Source organism: Oreochromis aureus, linkage group 23, assembly GCF_013358895.1.
Source record: "Oreochromis aureus strain Israel breed Guangdong linkage group 23, ZZ_aureus, whole genome shotgun sequence".
Classification (NCBI taxonomy): Eukaryota; Metazoa; Chordata; class Actinopteri; order Cichliformes; family Cichlidae; genus Oreochromis; species Oreochromis aureus.
In genome coordinates this window covers 15,906,284-15,925,616 of record NC_052963.1, presented here as the reverse complement: position 1 = coordinate 15,925,616, position 19,333 = coordinate 15,906,284, and the positions used below count along the sequence as shown (strand labels likewise).

The 19,333-nt window shown below is 38.9% G+C and overlaps 1 protein-coding gene across 4 annotated transcripts in view; it reads right to left on the bottom strand.

Moving 5' to 3' along the window:
* The window catches only part of LOC116318483 (OX-2 membrane glycoprotein-like), a 31,069-nt gene that overhangs the window by 7,168 nt on the left and 4,568 nt on the right, over positions 1-19,333 (bottom strand). For 2 of the 4 annotated variants that reach the window (XM_031737494.2, XM_031737492.2), the window contains exons 5-8: positions 18,879-19,208; positions 16,424-16,708; positions 15,983-16,084; positions 2,819-7,991 (exon numbers count right to left, since the gene is read on the bottom strand). In XM_031737494.2, coding sequence (XP_031593354.1) covers positions 7,987-7,991; positions 15,983-16,084; positions 16,424-16,708; positions 18,879-19,208 — 722 coding nt within the window. In that variant the 3' untranslated portion in view covers positions 2,819-7,986. Of the gene's footprint in view, positions 1-2,818; positions 7,992-15,982; positions 16,085-16,423; positions 16,709-18,878; positions 19,209-19,333 lie in introns of those variants that run through there. The other 2 variants (XR_005610283.1, XR_005610284.1) reach the window with 2 other exon arrangements.

Sequence of the window (19,333 nt, the reverse complement as noted above, 5' to 3'; positions counted from 1 at the left end):
TCAACTGAATACAAACTGCAGCTGAGGTTGTTGGGAAAGTGATTGGTCATAAATTATTATTTGGACAACCAAAACCTGACTTATCCCTATAGGCTATAAAATTAGGCTTTTTTCATCACTACCAATGCAATGTGACAACTTTGAGGAGCTGTACAGTTTCCTGGATACACACATACATGCATCATCCAATAAGATAAAGAACCAAGATAAACTAAGAACAGACTCACAGCTGGTTTCAAAGTGACCTGAAAGCCGGTGAGAATAGGTGGGGCTTCATTAAATGTTCTAATAAATGTTAACATCAATACCTCTAGTACAAGGAACGGATTAACCAACTTATGCTGCCATCATTGCATGGTTGAAAAAAAAAGTCTTTAATGAAAACTTGGTTTAATAACAAGTTGATATGACCCTCTCATAAGCCAGCAACATCACTAATACTGAATATTAATGACTTATTGGAGTAAGAGCGCTTTCTGGATTCATGTTGTTTTTATGCTCTCTGGAAGAGACATATGCGGCAAAAACTGAAAGAATGTCAAGGCACTGTCTACTAAATAACATTTATAATAACCTGTTCATGTTTAACCAAATGTTAAATCTGTTTAATGTCCTGATGAAGACTTGCATCCCAAAACACCCGAGTTTTTGTAAGTTTAGAAGAGAGTGCTTTTGAGTCCTTTGATTTTTAAAGCCAATAACATATTTCGGCTAAAATTGAATGGATATTTGCTTAGTTGATAAGCAAGCTAATTGTAATTGTAACTCTTAAGCGTATATTTATTTATTTTCTTCTCCTTTTTTATATCTATTTATTAGCTTGTTTTTGAGCTGATGTAACCGGAGCCTCGTCATCTTGTCTCTCTATATGCTGCACTGGATATGGCAGAGATGACAATAAAGTTTACTTTGACTTTGACTAAAGAAAGTTATTTGTAAGAAAAGTATCATATTAAACAATCAAAATGATATAGCATGTTATTGGGTTTTGCAAGGTTGAAAATATAGGGCTGTAATCAGATAGCCAAAGCTTAGTTAACTTAAGGTTGTGTGGTGACAGAGGGACAAAGACAGGGTACATCAAAGACAGGTCATAATACAATAGAATAGAATAGAATAGCTCTTTCCTGTCACTGTACATGTACAATGAAATTATGGGTGCTTCACACCAACTGTGCAGGAATAAAATATACCACAGGGCCTTCACACTGACTGTAACAAGCATGTTGCCGTACCCAGAAACAAACCCAAAACACTCCAGAGAAAACCCACACAGGCACACTGTGTACACTTAAACTCTACATTGAAATGCCCCAGTTGACCAGATAACATCCTTTCTGTGGGACAGCAGTGCCAACCACCGCACCACAGAGCAGCCTTTTCAGGCCATTATCACTTTGACTTGCATGTTTTTGTTTCCGATGCATGCTACATGCTGGTTCTTGCTAATTAACCTGAAATATACTCTCAAGTTATAATCCTAAATTGAGAATCATAAACAGTTTGGACTTTGGAAGGTGGGGATTGACAGCATGTGATTTTTATGTCATATTTTTCACTTTCTATCGCCTGGATTACTCACAGCATGTGCAGAATCACATGCTTGGCGCAGTCAATGAAACCTCGCCCCCTTATCTTTAATTTTGATGTACTTTCTTACACCTTGAATGCAGGAAGTGACACCTTTCACTTCAGACTGAAACCAGCTACAGACGCTTATAAAAAAATGAACCAAGAAATTCTCCTGAGTCTCCCATATTTACGTTACCTTAAGTCTGGAACAGGAACCATTTCTAAACTGACGTTCACAGACAATAAAAAAGTGCAATTTCTCACCAGTTAAATGGTGTTAGAATTTAAATGACGCACAGTACAGAAGAGTAAAGAGAATTAGCATTGAAAAAGAAGAACAAAGTTTTTCAGTCATGCAGAATCCACGATGCAAACACAGTCTCACGGATATTAAGAAAAACATGTTGTTCCTTGTCACATGCTTTGACACTGATGATACCCAGCCTGCAGCAACATTACATTCATGCTTGTAAATGACACATAGATATAAATAACACTAAAAGGAAAGAGCTTGAGTTTAGGCTTTGAAATTCTAATTTGTGGCTTTAACCACAGCGCTTATCTGATAAAGATTTCATAATCGACACCAACATCGGCAAAAAAAGCAGTTTGCAGCTGTTTTAAAGCTACAAAAAGTGTAAGATTTCATGTTAAATGTGGACAAAAAGACCTCTCCTAACTGCTTTATAGTGAGCAGAGGGTACTGCAGAGGTAGAAGGGGTCAGACTGACAGTGGAGGCCTTGGAGCACGTGGCACCTGTAGGACGTTGTGGTTTCATAGGTACTAAAAGTTAACGTGCATTGCTGCAAAATCTGGCACAGACACTCACACAAGAACATACTCACTTTTCACTTTTCACAAACATCCCACCTTACATAACACATCGCCCACTGGCCACCATGTGACACATTCAGAGCACCTCGTTGCCTCTTTGGGGGAATAAACATGGAAGTGTGATTGTATGTGAAATTGTATGCTGTATGAGGGGCAGATATAACAGAGGTGGGGAAACTGAGCCCCCCCCCCCCAAATGTACTTGAAGCTGGACAGATGTGTGGGTTACGCCTTTGACTTTTAAATCAAGTTAAACAAGGTCGCCCTCTAGTGGCAGAACAGTAAAACTCTGTTCCGCACTTAGCAGCCAGCTGGCCTGATGATATGTTATTTCTGCCCCGCTGTAGGTGAATAAATAAATCCTTAAAACATTCAAAAAGGAAGTTGAGCAATGAGTAAAATAATTTCTTGTTAGTGGTCCAGTGCTTTTATTGTAAAATATACAACAAAAGGACATTGTTTCCGCCAGATAAGCCTGTATAACAATCTTGTTTGGTTTAACAGTCAATGTTTTCAGTCAAATTATTTGCTTTAATAACAGCAGGGTCACTGATAACACTGAAAATATATAGAGAGCTACTTGGAATTTTTTTCCTGTCATTGTTACTGTGGAAACCAGTGGAAACTAAACAAAAATGGTTATGCTTCACCTCAGGAAGAAACATAAATAAACCAAAAACACAAACAAACAAAAAAAGAAGATAAAAACAGTTTTGGAAAAAGACAAGAAAAAAACCGAGAAAAAAACAGAAAAATTAGCAGAAGACATTGTTTTTGTTTTCATAACATACGCAAGTCACATGTAAAGACAGTTTTAATAATAATAACAATTTATGTAGTCCTGTGAAAAACTGAGTACATCCTTACTGCTTCCACTGGAATTAAGAGGGCAAGTAGCAGTGATGTGCTGGTAATCAAATGTATTTGATTAACTGATCAGCTAATTAAGTATGAGCACCTCTATAAAAACAGAAGATCTGGAGCATTTTTTGCAAATTATGCCACAGTTTTTACATGGATGACTCTAAAATTCCCCTTACCTCAGATTGAAACAGAAAAAATCTAAGAGCTATGCCTCAGGCCTCAGTTAGCAGGCTAAATGCTCAACAAAGTTCAGGAAGAAGACTGAACATGTATGGCTTGATTGGAGGGGTTTCTGGGACAGTGCCTCTTCTCACTAAAAAGGACATGGCAGCATGGTTTAGGTTTGCAAAGTTGCATCTGAAAGAACCACGAGACATCTGGAACAATGTCCTTTGGACAAATGAGAGCAAAGTACAGATGTTTTGTTATAATGCATAGCTCCAAGTTTGCAAAAATCAAACTATCGGCACAAACACCCCCAGCACGGTGGTGGAGAGGTGATGATTTGGGGTTATTCCTGCTGCCACAGGACTTGGGCACCCTGAGCTGACCTCCTCTGTAGACCAAAGTGTCTGTCTGAGAGCTAAAGCCTGGCACAGCCAGGAAAATGATCCTAAGCACAGCAGCAAATCTAAATCAGAATGGCTGAAAAAGAAAAGAATCAAGGTGCTACAATGACCCAGTCAAAGAGACCTTTAAGGCCTTAAGACAACCGTGCATAAACAAATGCCTGCAAATGTGAATGAACTGAAGCAACGTTGTACAGAAGACTGGGCAAAAATTCCTCCATAATGATACGAGAGACAGAAAAAGCCAAACACACCAATTCAAGTTGTTGTTGCTTAAGGTGGTTCCACAGACTACTGAATCATGCTGTCTACTTAGCTTTTCCCAGGACTGCATAGTCTTATGAAAAAGACTGTAGATGTTGAAAATAGTGTGATTATTTTAGGCATCCATTGTGTTGTAATTCCTGATTTGTACTTAAACAACAGCATGGCGACGCTCCTTCAGCTGCTCTACGTTCCTTCCCAGGCCCAAAGAAATGCTTGTTTAGGTTATTTGGTGATTCTAATAAGACAGCGTATGGTTGTTTGTCTCCCAGACTGCATAGAGAGGAAAGTGGATGGATGCACCTATTTCATAGCAGCCGTTTTGAAACAAAATAATAGGAAACCAAAGGTGTTTCTAATGATGTTAGTTTATACGTGGTAATTGAATTAAAAATGAAACAAGTTTAAAAGCATACAAACTGTAAGGTTTAAGTCACTGCACGCTTTCAGGTTTTTTTGGTGTGAAACTTGACTCACAAGTGAGTCATTTAAATAATATTTGAAACAACAAATGTCAAACTGGTTAAAGCTATTTTAATCTTAAAATATTTGCATTGGTTAGTCACAGATTTATTCTTTCTTTTTTTTTTTCCAAAGAAGGAGATGCCGTTATACCACTCAAAGGTTCTGAAAGTAAAACAGTACAGTCACAGCAGTGGGCTGTGGAGGAAATGAGTTTCAGTATGTAACACCCACGGTCCCCATACATCACTGCCAAACAATGTCAAAAGAATCCAAGCTAGTATGAGGGTATCACTTCATACTATTGTGATATTCTTAAGCAAAATCAATTAAAAGAAGCAGCGAAAGGACAGAAGATAAAGTTTTTTATTTATTTAACCCAGTGCTGAGCCACATTAGCTTAAGATTTATCTCATAGCACAAGTGCAGGACACTATTTAACAGATTTATTGATACAAAAAAAGGAAAAACACTGTAAAAGCAACACAATCAGCTTGTTAGTTTCTTATCATCAAAGACATTTATTAATATTTAAACCTTCAAACTGTGTTTATATACACAGATAAATGACTTCACTGTAGCATTATACTCTGAGTTTCTAAAATAAACCAATAACTGCCCACGCAGGCCAATAAACCTAACACTGGTGCTTCCTACAGTTTAACTCTGTAAATTGTAACACTGTACAGCAATGGCAGCAAATGCAAACACACACATAGACATAGATGCACTCTGTGTTTCTTTTGAACTCAGATTACTCACTCAGACACGTAGAAAGACACACAAACGCCTTCAATCTCTCAGACAGTTATGCAAACAGACATTCTCAGGATTCATGTGCACAGAAATCGTTTGGGCGGTGTTAACCACCGAGCACACAAAGGTTACAGGTCGACCACCCGTCTCTGTCCTGCAGGCAGCAGCTAAAAATAAACTTTTCATTCTTTTCCACCACAAACCATCCTTCAGGGTGACTCACACGGGCCGGTTTACTAAAAGTCAGATTTTTTGCCTCACTCTGCTTTCCCATAACTTGCAAGTTCACGATTGGTGCCGTTTTAACCATCGTTCTTCTCTACATCACAACCACAAATGGAGGGATGTCAGGTGATGCGACAGCTTCGTGGTGGTGATATTGGTGTCCCACAGCAATCAGGCAAAGAGCAAGTGATGTGGCTTGAAATGTTCAGCCACCTTAAAAGGTTCTGAAACAAAGTATTTTCACAATCACAAAGTCCAAACGGTTTTGGTGGTTTCGGGTTTTCTGTGTCATGTTTGTTTTTGCCTCTGGTCTTCCAAATCTAAAGAGATTTAAAGTTAATATCTGATGACACCTACATATCACATCAACTTCATTTTTGTTAGTTTAGTGATCTATGATCTATGTTTTAAAAGGGTTTAATATGAGATATAAAATAATATATATATAAAAATATGTTATTAACTACTATATTTGAAATGGATAGTAGTCAGTTCCTAACATGATAAAAAAATGTAGTTACAGTCGTGGTCAGACGTTTACAAACACTCATCATGGACATGACTGTCATAGTAATTTTGGGCTTACAATGATTTCTTTGAGCTGTTGTTTTTTCATGGTGGAATGATTGTACCGCATTCCATAGGTTTGAATTCATTTTGGATTTTCTCTGATCCACACAGGCTCAAATATGCATACAGACTCACATAAATACATTTCCTTATTTAAATCTTTGAATAAGTGGTGCTAAAGGTTTTACATTGTCTTTAAAAGCCTGTTAACGTCTCACTAGTGATCATCATTGACTACAACTGGTAGTTTCAATTGCTAGCAAAAAAGGATTTGTTTGACAGCACTCATTGGATTTACCAATATTGTAAAAATTGAGAAGTTCTAAGTTGGAGAATTGTAGATTTCTACAAGTTGGGAAGGTCTCTTGAAGCCATTTTTAAACAACTGCAGATTCCATCCTGTTCAAACAAGTAAGTACAAGGTATTAGATGTGTCACCACTTTGCCAAGATCTGGAAAAAGACCAAAAGTGTCACCATCAGATTTGAGGAATTTGCTTAGAATGTTCAGGAACATCGAGGCTCAAGCCTGACATGAGCTGGAAACTACTGGAACACCAGCATCAGTGTCCAACGTGAGGCCAGTTTTACATCACCATGGACTAAGATGCCAACTCTGCTCCAAAATTGACACCTTCAGGCTCGACTAAAATTTGCAGCAGCCCACATGGAACAAATGCCTTCTGGAGAAAAGTTTCATGGTCATATGAGACAAAGATTGAGCTGTCTAGCCACAATGACACAAGGCATGGAGACTGTTTTGCAGCCAGTGGTACTGGTGCATTGCGCAGAGTAAATGGAATAATGAATGAGGACGACTACCTCCAAATTCTGCAACTTCACCTCAAATCAACATCTAGTTGGTTGAAACACAACTGAGTGTTCCAACAGGATGAAACACACATCAAAACTGGTTTTGGAAAGGATAAATGGGCTGACATGAAGCTGCTGGAATGGTCTTCTCAAACCTCAACCATACAGAAAATTTGTGAACAAAACTTTAAAGCCAGGTCTGTGTCAGCTAACCAACCAACTTAAATGAAGTCTACAAATTGTGGCAAGAAGAGCGGTTTTTGCTTCTTAATGACTACCAAACACATCTGGCTAAAGTACAACCTGCTAAAGGACATTTAACCAAATGTTAGTGTGGTGTTTCAGCCTTTATGTGTAATTTGGACCCTGTGTGGATTATAGAAAATCCAAAATCATTTCAAACTTGTTCACTCAACTCTTGTTTTTTAAAGTCATTAATGTTTCATATTGTACAATCATTCCATCCTGGAAAAAGTAAAGTTCAAAGAAGTCATTAAAATTCCCAAATTGCCATGACATTCATACCCATGATGAGTGTTTGTAAACTTCTGACCGCAACTGTAAATTTTCACGACACTCCATGCAATCATATAGCTACTGAAAGCTGAAAAAATATATAACTTATCACACCATTTGTCTGACATCAGAGAATAACTAAAACACACATACAAACACACACACGCACACACACTACAACGACTTCTTAAGAGAGGACGCACGGTTTAATCTCACCACTGGAGCTCCATTTTGCCACATCTACTTCTGCATCTCTCAGCCTTGCTATCTTTTATAAAAGGGTTTCATCAACAATCATCTCCAGTGCTCTACCGTAAGTATAATAACTAGCATTAAATATGTGGTTTTAGTTCTGTTTACTTTGTAGTAAATTGGTGTCCACACTAGCAGTACCCTCCCAGCTCAGCACAGTGTTGGCTCAGCTCTGTTCTCTTCCTCCTTCCTCTGCATACTGAACTGAAGGGCACGGTGCTGAGCAGCTAGGTCAGGCTCAGAGCTCCGCTGGACCTTCATCAAAGCAGCGGTGACGGCAGGCTCCAAATCAGTCTGGATAGAAAGAGACAGACACACAAAGTTATTTGCTCCGCCTGCACCTTTGTCCCAAGACCACCGGAAAATTTCCTCAGTGTTTAATTTCCCACTTCAAAATCGATCACACAATCCTTCCTTGACAGCCTTGCATGTCCTGTTCAGACCGTAACCGCCTTTTCCTGGTAGGGTGTTGTTTAGATTTAATCAGTAAAGAGACTTTTTCAGGTTGATGAGGGCAAAATCAGGTTTCTAGGACATTGGTCCATTAGTTACTCGTTAAGTTTTCCATCGGTTTTAAACACTATCAAGAAACCAACCACACTAAGGCCAAAACCCACCCTATTGGTGTTTTTTTCCAGGCCTGAGGCACTTTTTCATTTGGATCATGCATGAAAACACAGGCGTGTATGTTAGTCTATCATGTTATTATTTTTATCTTCATTATATCTCTGTATAAAATGAGAATGCAAAAACTCACAACGACCAAGCAAATGAATAATTAAAAACGTACTTATTGTTCTTCTTTGCAAGTTTCATATTGTATAAGACAAAGTAATCAGTGACAGGCACTATTACTGTCACTGTTTGACGAATGCTTATTTACAGGTATTGGATAGCAACACATTCCACTGGCCTAAAAAGAGTTAGCAAATGTACATAAAAACACATACGTGTAACGGGCACGTAATGACAACAAGGCACACATACACGTAACATCAACAGGGTACACGTAACATACACTAACATGTAAAATACACACACACGTAATGTACACGTACAGGTAATGGCAACAAGGTTCACGTATATGTAACATTTGCTCATTTTGAGATCAGCTAATAGATCATCAGTTAATAGATGATTAGCTGATGATCTATTAGGATTTGAGAATTATAAAAATAATTCCTAAAAATAAATAGATGTTGATAATCCTGGTACCCTAGGCAGTTTATATAGCAAGTTCCATCCAGACTGCGTAACGTGTCTAGGAGAAGTTAGGGAACAGACATGCATACATATGCTATGATAATGATAAGGGTTAAGAAAAGCTAATGGACCAGTCTATAGCCATTTTCATAAAACATAGCTTTATGGAAACGTAGCTTTTTAGTATGTGCATTTTAGACCACTGAAAAGGGAGCATGATATAAAAGATGGGTGTAGCAACTAGGACATGAGCAACATTCATGTCAATCCATCAAATTTACCGGTTGAGACATTCAAAGGAGTTACACAACTGACCAAAAAAATCCCAGCCTATATGGCATTGTCAGTAACTGGACTGTTTATAAACTCAGTCTTGTAATTTTAAATCCAAAGTGGCTCTTTAGCTGTGGCTGTACATAACTGTTTGATTTATCATCCAGTTTTATTAATCAAGATCGGAGTTTGAGGTTAGTCTATAATAAGAAGCCCTCAGAGAATTTCTAATGTCACAATGTCAGTGGCGAGAGGGTGTATTAACTTGATATAAATCTCACACAGGAATGCAAAAAGAAACACAGCAAGCCCTTACATGTCTGTGCACTCACAAATCCCCAAAACGCCCCCTCGTATCTAAAAAGACCACATGCACAAAATAATGAAACACTGCATGAATTCCACAGACATAATTAAATGCCTGCCACACCTAAATCTACATGTGGCAGCAATGTGAGTTATTTAGAGAGGTCTTCTTTGGAAAGTCTATAGCACCACTGCAAAATCGACACATGGAGGCTAAAAGACAATTAGAGCATCAGCGACGAGGTAACTGTGCTGTGAGTTAGTGGAAAATCGTTAGTGCAGAGGGAAATGAATGCTTGATAAAGCTGTTTGTTGTTTCAGTGTGGCAACCAGTAGGTGTCACTTTCTCCACATTAGGAAGCTGTGTTCCTTTTAAGATAACATGAGAGTAAAGCTTGTTCTTTTGTCCTCACTCTGATATCTTGGGAGTTATCACTCCTGCCCTCATGATTCAAGTGGTAACTGTGTTTGTGTGCCGGACCGGATGTGGTGCCAGCCCCATATTTCCTCTGGTGCCTCAGATTAAAAGATGCCACTGAAAACATTTTCTTTCCATGATTAAAGATTTCACACTCTTATCTTTAGTTGTAGTTCAGCCAGCGGCGGACCTTGCGGTCCACATATCTCCACCCTACCACGCCAAAAATCATGCAAACGCTGCCAAAAAAAGACCAGCAACATTTTACTGGAAGAGGCCCCGGCCTTGGCCCTTCTTCCCAGCCGAGATCGAGGCAGGCAAAGTGCGAATTACACCCACTGTTTGAACAGGAACCACCACTATTTGTGGCTTTTTCATGGTCTGTCTTCAACCGCAGACATTACAGTACCTCAATGGGTCCACAGTGGGTTTCTCTGGAACTGGTCATTTCAGAGACTTTTGTCAGCAATAGTTTTAGAGATTTACTGTGCACCAGCTGGTGCACACTGCAGGATTTTCAGCTTTTCCTCTAACTCAGAGTACAGATTCAGTACATATCAGTACAGATTTCTGTCCTGAGGTGAATTGCTGAAAAAAACTGACATGGTAGGAAATATTAAGGCAAATTACATTACAAGCCATAAAATTAATTTTCTTAGTCAGAGCATCTTTGGAAACACAAGGTAACCTGCTATAGTTTGATTTGTTTTGGTTATTTCACAAAAGAGGTTAATTTGTAATTTGTTTCCAGCACTCAGCAAGATTTGAATCAAAACATGATGGTTCTTGTTGGTTTGGGTGATTATGCTGTTAATCATATCCTTTCCAGTCCTTATAAATTAGATTAATACTTTTAATGAATGGATAAACTGATGTTTTAACTGTGGTTGTTACTATTTTTCCACAGATATATTTAGGAAAAGTAATGTAAAAACAAGACTTGCATGGAGACTATTTCTTTGGTGGATTTCAAGGTTTCATTAACAACAGTTCTGCTCTCATAACAGTGCAAGCTGAGTACAGCCAGGTCCCCTAGCATCTTATGTGTAGTTAAATCTACCAATCACATGCAGCGACCATGCCTACAAAAATGACAGACAAGATTACAATTACAAGGTGGATGTTAGCAAGCAATATTAGATCCTTAGCAGGACTGAAACACAGACAAACTTAGCAGAAGGTTGTTCTGATTTGTAAAAGGAATATCACTCATGTTTGTTTCTTTCTTTTTAAACTACAACTGGACTTGCTTGGCCCAATTTGAAAACCCATTGAATAGTGTGCTGGCGTAGTGCTGGGGAAAGTAACTAGCTTTTCTATGCTTCCAGTATTGCCAGGATGTCTGGATAGCTCATACCCGATTGAAGACTTCCTCTCCTGCATGCCAGGAGACAAAAACAGATAAATTTACAATAGCTAATAAAAAACTAAATTACCATGAGAAGAGTTTCTAGATTGCGTTTAATCAAATGAAATCCCTTGCTTGCTCTCTACACAAGATTTTAACCTCCATGCAGCCAACGCCATTTCAAAAACATCTGGTCAAAAGAACTTGGACTTCAAGTGGACTACAAAGGGAAACCAAAAACCATTCTAATCACCTTGAAAGTCAGTATTTTGTATGATGACCTTTATTCTTAAATATATCCTGAACTCTCTTAGGCAGCTTTGTAGTAATTTCTTTGAGTAGTCTTCAGGAATAGTTCTCCAGACTTCTTGAAGGACAGTAAAAGCTCTTCTTTGGATGTTTCTGCCTTTTGTTCTGTTCTCTTGTCAACATGATGACACACTGCTTCAATAATGTTGAGGTCCGGGCTCTGGGAAGGCCAATCCGTGTCTGAGTATTCCACTGTGTGTTTTTCTATGAAGATACCCTTTTACAGGATTGGCACTGTGTTTGTCGTGCAGAAAAATGAAGCTTTTTCCAACCAGACGCTTTCCAGATGGTATTGCATAGTCAATCTCAATCTGACAGTACCCTTCTGTCTTCATACTTCCATCAAGTTTGACAAGATCACTAACACTACTGGCTGAAATGTGTCCCCAAACCATGACTGTGCCTGGGACTTTTACAGGTGGCTGTAGAAACTCACTATTTTACCTCTCTGCTGCCCCCCTCTGTACATATTGATAATGATTTGAAGCAAAAATTTCAAACTTGGACTCATAACTCCATCAGACCTGTTGTCACTAATTTTCAGTCCAGTTATTGTGTAATTTAGCATACCTCAGCTTTTACTCCCCGTTTTCCTTCCTTAGGAAGACCTTGACTTGAGCTAACCTTCCACTGAGATCGTTTCTGATGAGGCTTCTAAAGGGTCAGATGCATCTCTCAGGTTCTGTGTGATTTGTTTTTTATTTTTAAGGACACAACATTCAGATACTGTTCATCTGCTGTATAGTCTTTTAGGCATGACACTTCTTCTTTTGTCCTCCACTTGTCCAATTTCCTCAGATTTCTTAAGGACACACTGCACACTATGCAGAGACATATCCAGTTTTCAGCTAATAGCTCTTTGGGAAACACCTTGGTAGTCACCAAAAATACTATTTTCTGCCCTTCACATGGTGTTATCTTTGGCATTTTTTTTATAGATTCAACAAAAGAAATGGGAAGAAATTGTTTTTTTGTTTTGCAAAATACTAGCAACAATCTGCCTAAAGATACTAATTAAAATTGTTTTTGCGAAGTTGTGTCTCAAGAGTTTTTCACAGTACTCTACTTTCATATGCAAATAACTCTTAATCCATAAACTAGATCCCAGTATGGGAAAGATGCGTTGCAGCTGAATTTTTACACGTGATACTATGTTTATATTGTGAATTGATCCTGTAACTAGAATGAACTTTTCTACTAAGTCCATTAATGACAGTGATGATCTTGGCTTAATCACTGTGTCATCAGGTGATATCATAAAATGATTAAATGATCAGTATACATGAAGCTGTTGTGCTGTCTGATTTTAGAAAATAAAACAAAACTTGTCAGGTTATCTATAAATAAAAACAAAGACACTTTGCATCACAGCTCTAACTGTAATCTGAATCACAGCACAGTAAAAGCCTGTGTTTGCTCCACATCCCAACTTGGCCAAGACTGGGAAATACATATGGTATGAGTGTGTCTGTACAGCTGAGCATGAGAGGGCACGTTGTTATCAACTGGGCAGCCTTTCAACTTAGGACTTGTCACAGTTCCCTCATCCAGGCCCCCTTAATGTCTGCCTTCTTTCTTAGTCTAAGGGATTAGACCAAGAAAGAGGGTCTTTTCTTCTGCCTGCTAACTCCAGACAATCGGCACAATCACTTGTTATTCTGCTCAGGTCCCACATAGTTGGAAAACAAGGAAACTTGTGGTTCAAGAAATGTTTCAAGGAAACAAGGACTTCATTTCCTGGGAAAAATCTATTTTTACAACGAAGCCGCTGCAATCTATTCAACATATCCCACGCTCAATTTTCTGGTCCAACATGGCACAATCAATCACATTGCTAACATAGTATTTAAGAGTGTCCCTGACAAAAACAGAAACACCCTTAAATCAGCAGCATGAATGGGGACTCTCTTGTGTGGGCAAAACCTAGCTCTGAAACTTGACATGAAGAGGTGACAAGGGGGCAGTGCAGTGAATTCCCACCTTTACAACATCGCTGAAAAAAGAAAAAAAAGAAAAGAGAAATGCATCTTTTTAAAACCTTCAAAAAATTAAAACTCTTTGAAAGGTCAAACTTAAAAATATCCATGAGGGGATGACATATTTAAACTGTAATGGATGAGAGTTCCTCTTTTCACTGTTGTTGATGCATGTGATTGTATTAAAGCTGTGCATGACATGAACACCCATGTGACCATCCCGACCTTGACACATTAGCTCCACTTTTGTTTTTCTTCCTTTACAGCTTTTGTTCGGCCAGCCACAGCACCAGCTTCAAGCCAAGGCCTCTGTCAATACAGCAAAAGTCAGAGTTTCCCTGCCTCCCTTTGGTCTGGAGGTAATTTATGATAAGGGGGAAATGGGCAACCACCCACATGCCACATTACACTGGCAACTCACCCAGTAATTATTGTGGGAAAGGTGTTAACAGCAGGGAAGGTAGTGTCAATGACCTCAGAGAAGGCATCTGCCATGTCGCCTGAGTGTGAAAAGAAGCTGCATATTGACCTTTAGTGGGTGTTTTCTGGTAACTGTTAGTGTGTTTCATGTTTTGTTATAATAAAAACAGCTGAAACATCAGAAATCTCCAACTCAAATGTAATCATATATAAAAAAATTACAAACTGTAATATCCTTTTTTTGTAATCTTTAGTAACAATTGGCAGACACAGCTATTAACATTGGCAGTATTAAGCTGTCAATGGTTTCCTTTCTGGCAGCCAAGTATCTTTCAGGCAGTTTTCTAACTATGCAGTTATTGGTAATAAGCAATTTATTCTTCCTTGTATTCCTATTATTTTCCCTGTCTGCAAAACACAATGGGCTAATAATGTCAGCCAAAAGAAACACATTTTTATGACCAATGGTAAATAAAAAAAAACAAATACAAAAACCCATTTTCTTAATTTTTAATTAGTTCAACTTGAACTCCAGAGACTAAGCTAAAGATGCCACTGTGACATCACCAACTGTCAATTAGCATTAATGTTGGCTAGTTAGCTTGGTTAGCAAGGCACATATGTACTTTTATACTATCTGTGGTATAAAATTGGATTCTATCTTCATCGAAAACAGGACTTAAATTAAAATGTCTTTTTAGTAAAGACACAAATGAGTTATCAGAATCAAAATATCATGATGGGATGACAAAATATCAGAAATTGGTAACTTATCATTGTCATCAAGAAGGGGCAAATTAGCTCTAGAGACCAACACTGTTTTATGCTCCAAAGATGAGCAATTTCAACAATTTGTAAGTCAATGGGAACTGACCCACTTTGAAGGCTGCTTGAAGTGGTCATTTGAGGAGCTACTTTTATGTCTTTCTTGAAATTGTTTTTTAGTTCCTGATGTTTGTTCATCATTTTGAGAAGTTATTTATTCTCCCATTGCTACAAACAAATATTTAAATGTTTGCTGTCAGTGTTGTAAATCTTTATGAAGTTGGAGTAAGTTCGAGTCACATTTGTTTCAACTTGGTAGTGAAGTCACCACCAACTTTCAAATATATATGGTAAGTATGTTAGAAAATAGGGGTAACGAGAGTAAACTCTGAGCTAAAACTAGCTAAAATGCCAAGTTAGCTAAAGGGAACTACACTCTGGTAATGATATATGATCGACCTCCTTTATATACAAGCATTCAAGTAATTTTTTCCCCTTTTTGTTCATTTACAAAATTACAAATGACAAAATAATTAGGTTTAACTTTGAAAAGAAAAGTTTTATCTGTCAGTCCTTGTAGCAGTAGTTGTGCTACTGTAGTTCTTGGAGGCTGATTTGGTATGACAGACCCCATAAATGCCAGGATGTTTTCTGTTCATGTAACCAGAAGAAATGTGGACACTTTATCACAGTCACTGTGACAAGAGGCACTCAAAACTTGGCCAGCACAGCAGGCCACAAGACAAACACTGCATATGCACTGAGGGTTTCTCTCACATTATGGACATCCTATGACAAAGGAAAGCCTAGAAAACCTTAAGTAAAGCAGAATTTAATAAAAAAAAACAAAAAACAACAACAACAAAAAAGTCTGGTCATTTTTTTAGTTCTGCTTCACATATATATAATTACATGGTTCCTCATAAAGGCTTCCCAGAATAACTTCACTGTTTTGCTGAACTTTGAGGGAATTCCTCAAAGGGCTTCTTATGGACTTTCTTCACCCATGTTGTCCAGAGCTACTAGAATTGAGAGTGCCAACCATATAAGAGAAATCTTCATATAGTCTCGTAACAGAAGTTAGTCTATGTTAAATGACAGGCTGTAATTTATTATTGCAAAAACTACACTCCCTGCATTTCCGAAATGCCTTTTGACACCACTAAACGGCAAGTCTGGCCTTGTTGCGTCAAGCTAAATCCTAGCACTCCAGTAACTGAATGCTATTTAAGAAATGTAAATGTGATTTACATTTTTTTAGACTCACCATCCGTACAGATGAAGCACTTGCAGAGACACACACACAAGCACAAGAGGAGGACTGCTGCCACACCGCACACAGAGATGAGGATAACCATGGCTGGACCCACTGTGGCACACAAACACATAAGCTCACATTTCCTCCAAAATACCGATGATGTCTAAAAGTAGGATATATATTATGTATGACATCTGGACTAAACATGTTAGGTGATGTGGTAAGACAAGAAAGGTTCTCTGTTCTAAAAATAATCCTTCCCGTACTATGTGGCATTACAGGATTCGGGACCCCATCAAAGCAGCCATAATTACCCAGCACTAAAATAGCAGAGGACGCACATTTGTCAACAAAAGCTCCTGTTCCTACTAAAGGAGCTTTTACACATTATGGCATATTATATTTGCTATAATGTGTGACAGGACAAGACATCATTCAGGAGGTCCTCACTGTTTGTGTTGAGGGACATCATCAGGGGTTTATTCAAACCCGGGTGGTGCACGATGCATTTGATGGACAGGTCGCTGAACAGCCCGGACTGGAAGAGTAGCGTGCTCGTCACTATCGTTGTACCGTCGCCTTGTTCGTAGGCCGACGAAAAGGGTGGGCCTAGGGTTCGGTTGTCACTGCCGACGTTCCACGTGATCTCCGCCGCAGGCCGGGACTTGGCCGTGCAGTTGGCCTCAGTGATCCCTGAAGGTGAGGTCACCTGGCTCACCTCTGGTTTGGGTAAAACTGTAGAGAGACAGACTGAGTTAATGGCCGCTTGAAGTTTATTTGGCAATTTTGCTTAGGTCATTTTTTCATCCTGTGTTACTCTTTTTCAGTAGTCTTTTAGTTACACCACAGAAAACAAAGATTTGCTCATCTGCCTTCCTAATGAAGATGGACAAACAGAGAACATCGCCTGTCAATCTTTCTGCCCTGACGACACAGTGACACAAGTCGTCCTCCGACAGGCCTGGAAACAAAAGCCAGACAGAGAACAGAGCCAGAGCAGCTTTTACTGACTGTGTGTGTGTTTTTGTGTGTGTCTGGTTCTTTGCTTCCAACAGTTCAGACAAAAGCAAAGCCTGTTAGGAAAGCAACATACGCACACACACAAACACACACTGAGGCTTTGTGTCTAGGGAAACAGTAAACCACTCATCCCCTGGGCTTGATCCCACATTAATCACCACTTTCCCCTCGGTGACACCCCTCCCTCATTATCACTCCAAAAACACCCACACACGCACTCACAGAGGAAGATCATCAACTACTCACACTCCTGGAACTTTTGCTCATGATCACTAGAGCTACATTTAGTCTTCTGATGGAAATCTACGTCCTAACTGACGCTTTAACTCAAAACTCCTTTTTTCTCTACACCACAACCTTGCACACCATTCAAGTCAAGTTGTGGTATAGACTGACCCAATGCAGTTACATTTCTCAGGAGGCGCAGGCCAGGTTACGTGGAAGCTTGCAGCATACAGTTAAAATGGGACTCCGGTTCTGGCACAAGTATAATTCATGTGCAAAAGTATAATAGTGGTCTAAGCAACTCTCTGGCACTGAGGGGAAAAAGAGATCAGAACAGTAGTTAATGACCCTCTCCAGTACCGCTCACCTTTGAGCTGCCCGTGGTTTGTTTATACACTGCTTTTCCTTTTCCTGAGCTATATATGGGATCCACACACACACATACACTAGTACACATTTCCTCTCAGCCTTCAGTATATCCTCATTGTGCTACACGTCAACACCCTTTTCCCAGAGGATGAAAGATGAGGTGGAGACCATAGAAAGGCGCCAGCACCAGTGTATTTAGCCCAAACTTTACAGCCACACCTTGATTTTCTGTTCTGTGCATCATGTTCTGGGTTAAAGTTAGGGGCGGGTTTAGGGAAGAAAACTAGTTTAGCTTTCTAGTATGTGATACTAACCCATACTGTATAAATGTTCCTGTAAACAAATACAGGATTGGTAATATTAATAATATGTTTTACATTCAGAGGTCCATGTTCCACGTGGGTAATTAACAATAGCGCTACTCATTCAACTGGAATGATCAGTTTGGTCAATTCAAGGAAGAAGCAGGTCCCATGCCATTTAAATTTTTTTCCGACATATTATTTTTATTCTAAATGACACTAACAATGGGCACAGATTGATGGAAAGGATGGAAACACTTTTCCATGTCAACACCCAGCGAAATATTTATCTGACATTTCCTGGAAACAGCTCACATTAGTCATTTCCAGATGTCCAGAAATAGCCTTATCATCATCATCATTATTAATATAATAATTATTATTATTAAGTGTTCCCATTATAAAACGAAAATTGTAGGTGTGCCTCCTAACACAACTAAAGCTAAAAGAAAATTGTTTTTTTAATCTGTTCTAGTTTATATTTGCTAGCAAATTCCCATGCTCCAGTGTTGTTTGTACCCGTAAGCTGTTCTGTGTCTAAACACAAAAAAGAAATGGTAATTTTAGCCCATTGCAAGATCTTTCAAGATCTGTGGGTATAATTTATATGTTAGTGCGAAATAGCAAAAGGATAATTTCACAAGGTGCTATAGATGCAACAAGGCAAAAAAACAAAACAACAAAAACGAGTAATTTTAACTTGTTGTAGTTTAACTTTGAAGAGTATATTCAAAGCTGGGGTTGTGGAGATTAGCCAAGCATAGAGGCACTGATAAAAAGTGGCTACTGAGTTGTCATGACTGAAAGTCATGACAACTTTGTCAGCTATATGTAAGGACAGACTTTGGATAACATAGAATTCAAGGAGAAATAACAAGAGTGCTTAAAAGTATCATATACATGAAAGATCGCCTAAAGGGAACAATTTCCAAGGACCAAATACAGTTTAAAAACAAAACAAAACAAATAAACAAAAAATAAGATCTCACCATAAACAGAGAGGCATGTGGTGGCGGCCCGGGTGCCATCTGGGTACGTGTGGAACTCACAGGTGTAGCAGGCCTCGTCCTCCGTTCGGACAGCCTTTATCGTCAGTTCAGTGTCTCCCAGGGTTCGGCTCAGGCTGACCTGACCCTTGAACTGTTCCGTTATTTTGTAATGGTTGCCTTCAGCAACGGAGCCAACAGTGGTGGTGTCACCCTGCTCGGCTGTCTTCCTCCACAAGACCTGTCGGACCCTGCCAGGGAGGCTATACCAGCATGAAAGGGTGGTCGGCTTTCCACTTATGGCTGTCTTATTGCCATCGAAACGCACTTTTCCTGGTAGACAGAAAATTCTACTCAAATCAAGTCATTTTTATTTATACAGCAGATTTTAAAATAACAGGAGTTGATCCAAAGTGTTTTACAGTCATCTAGTATGGAAAAGTAGCAGTCTACACTGA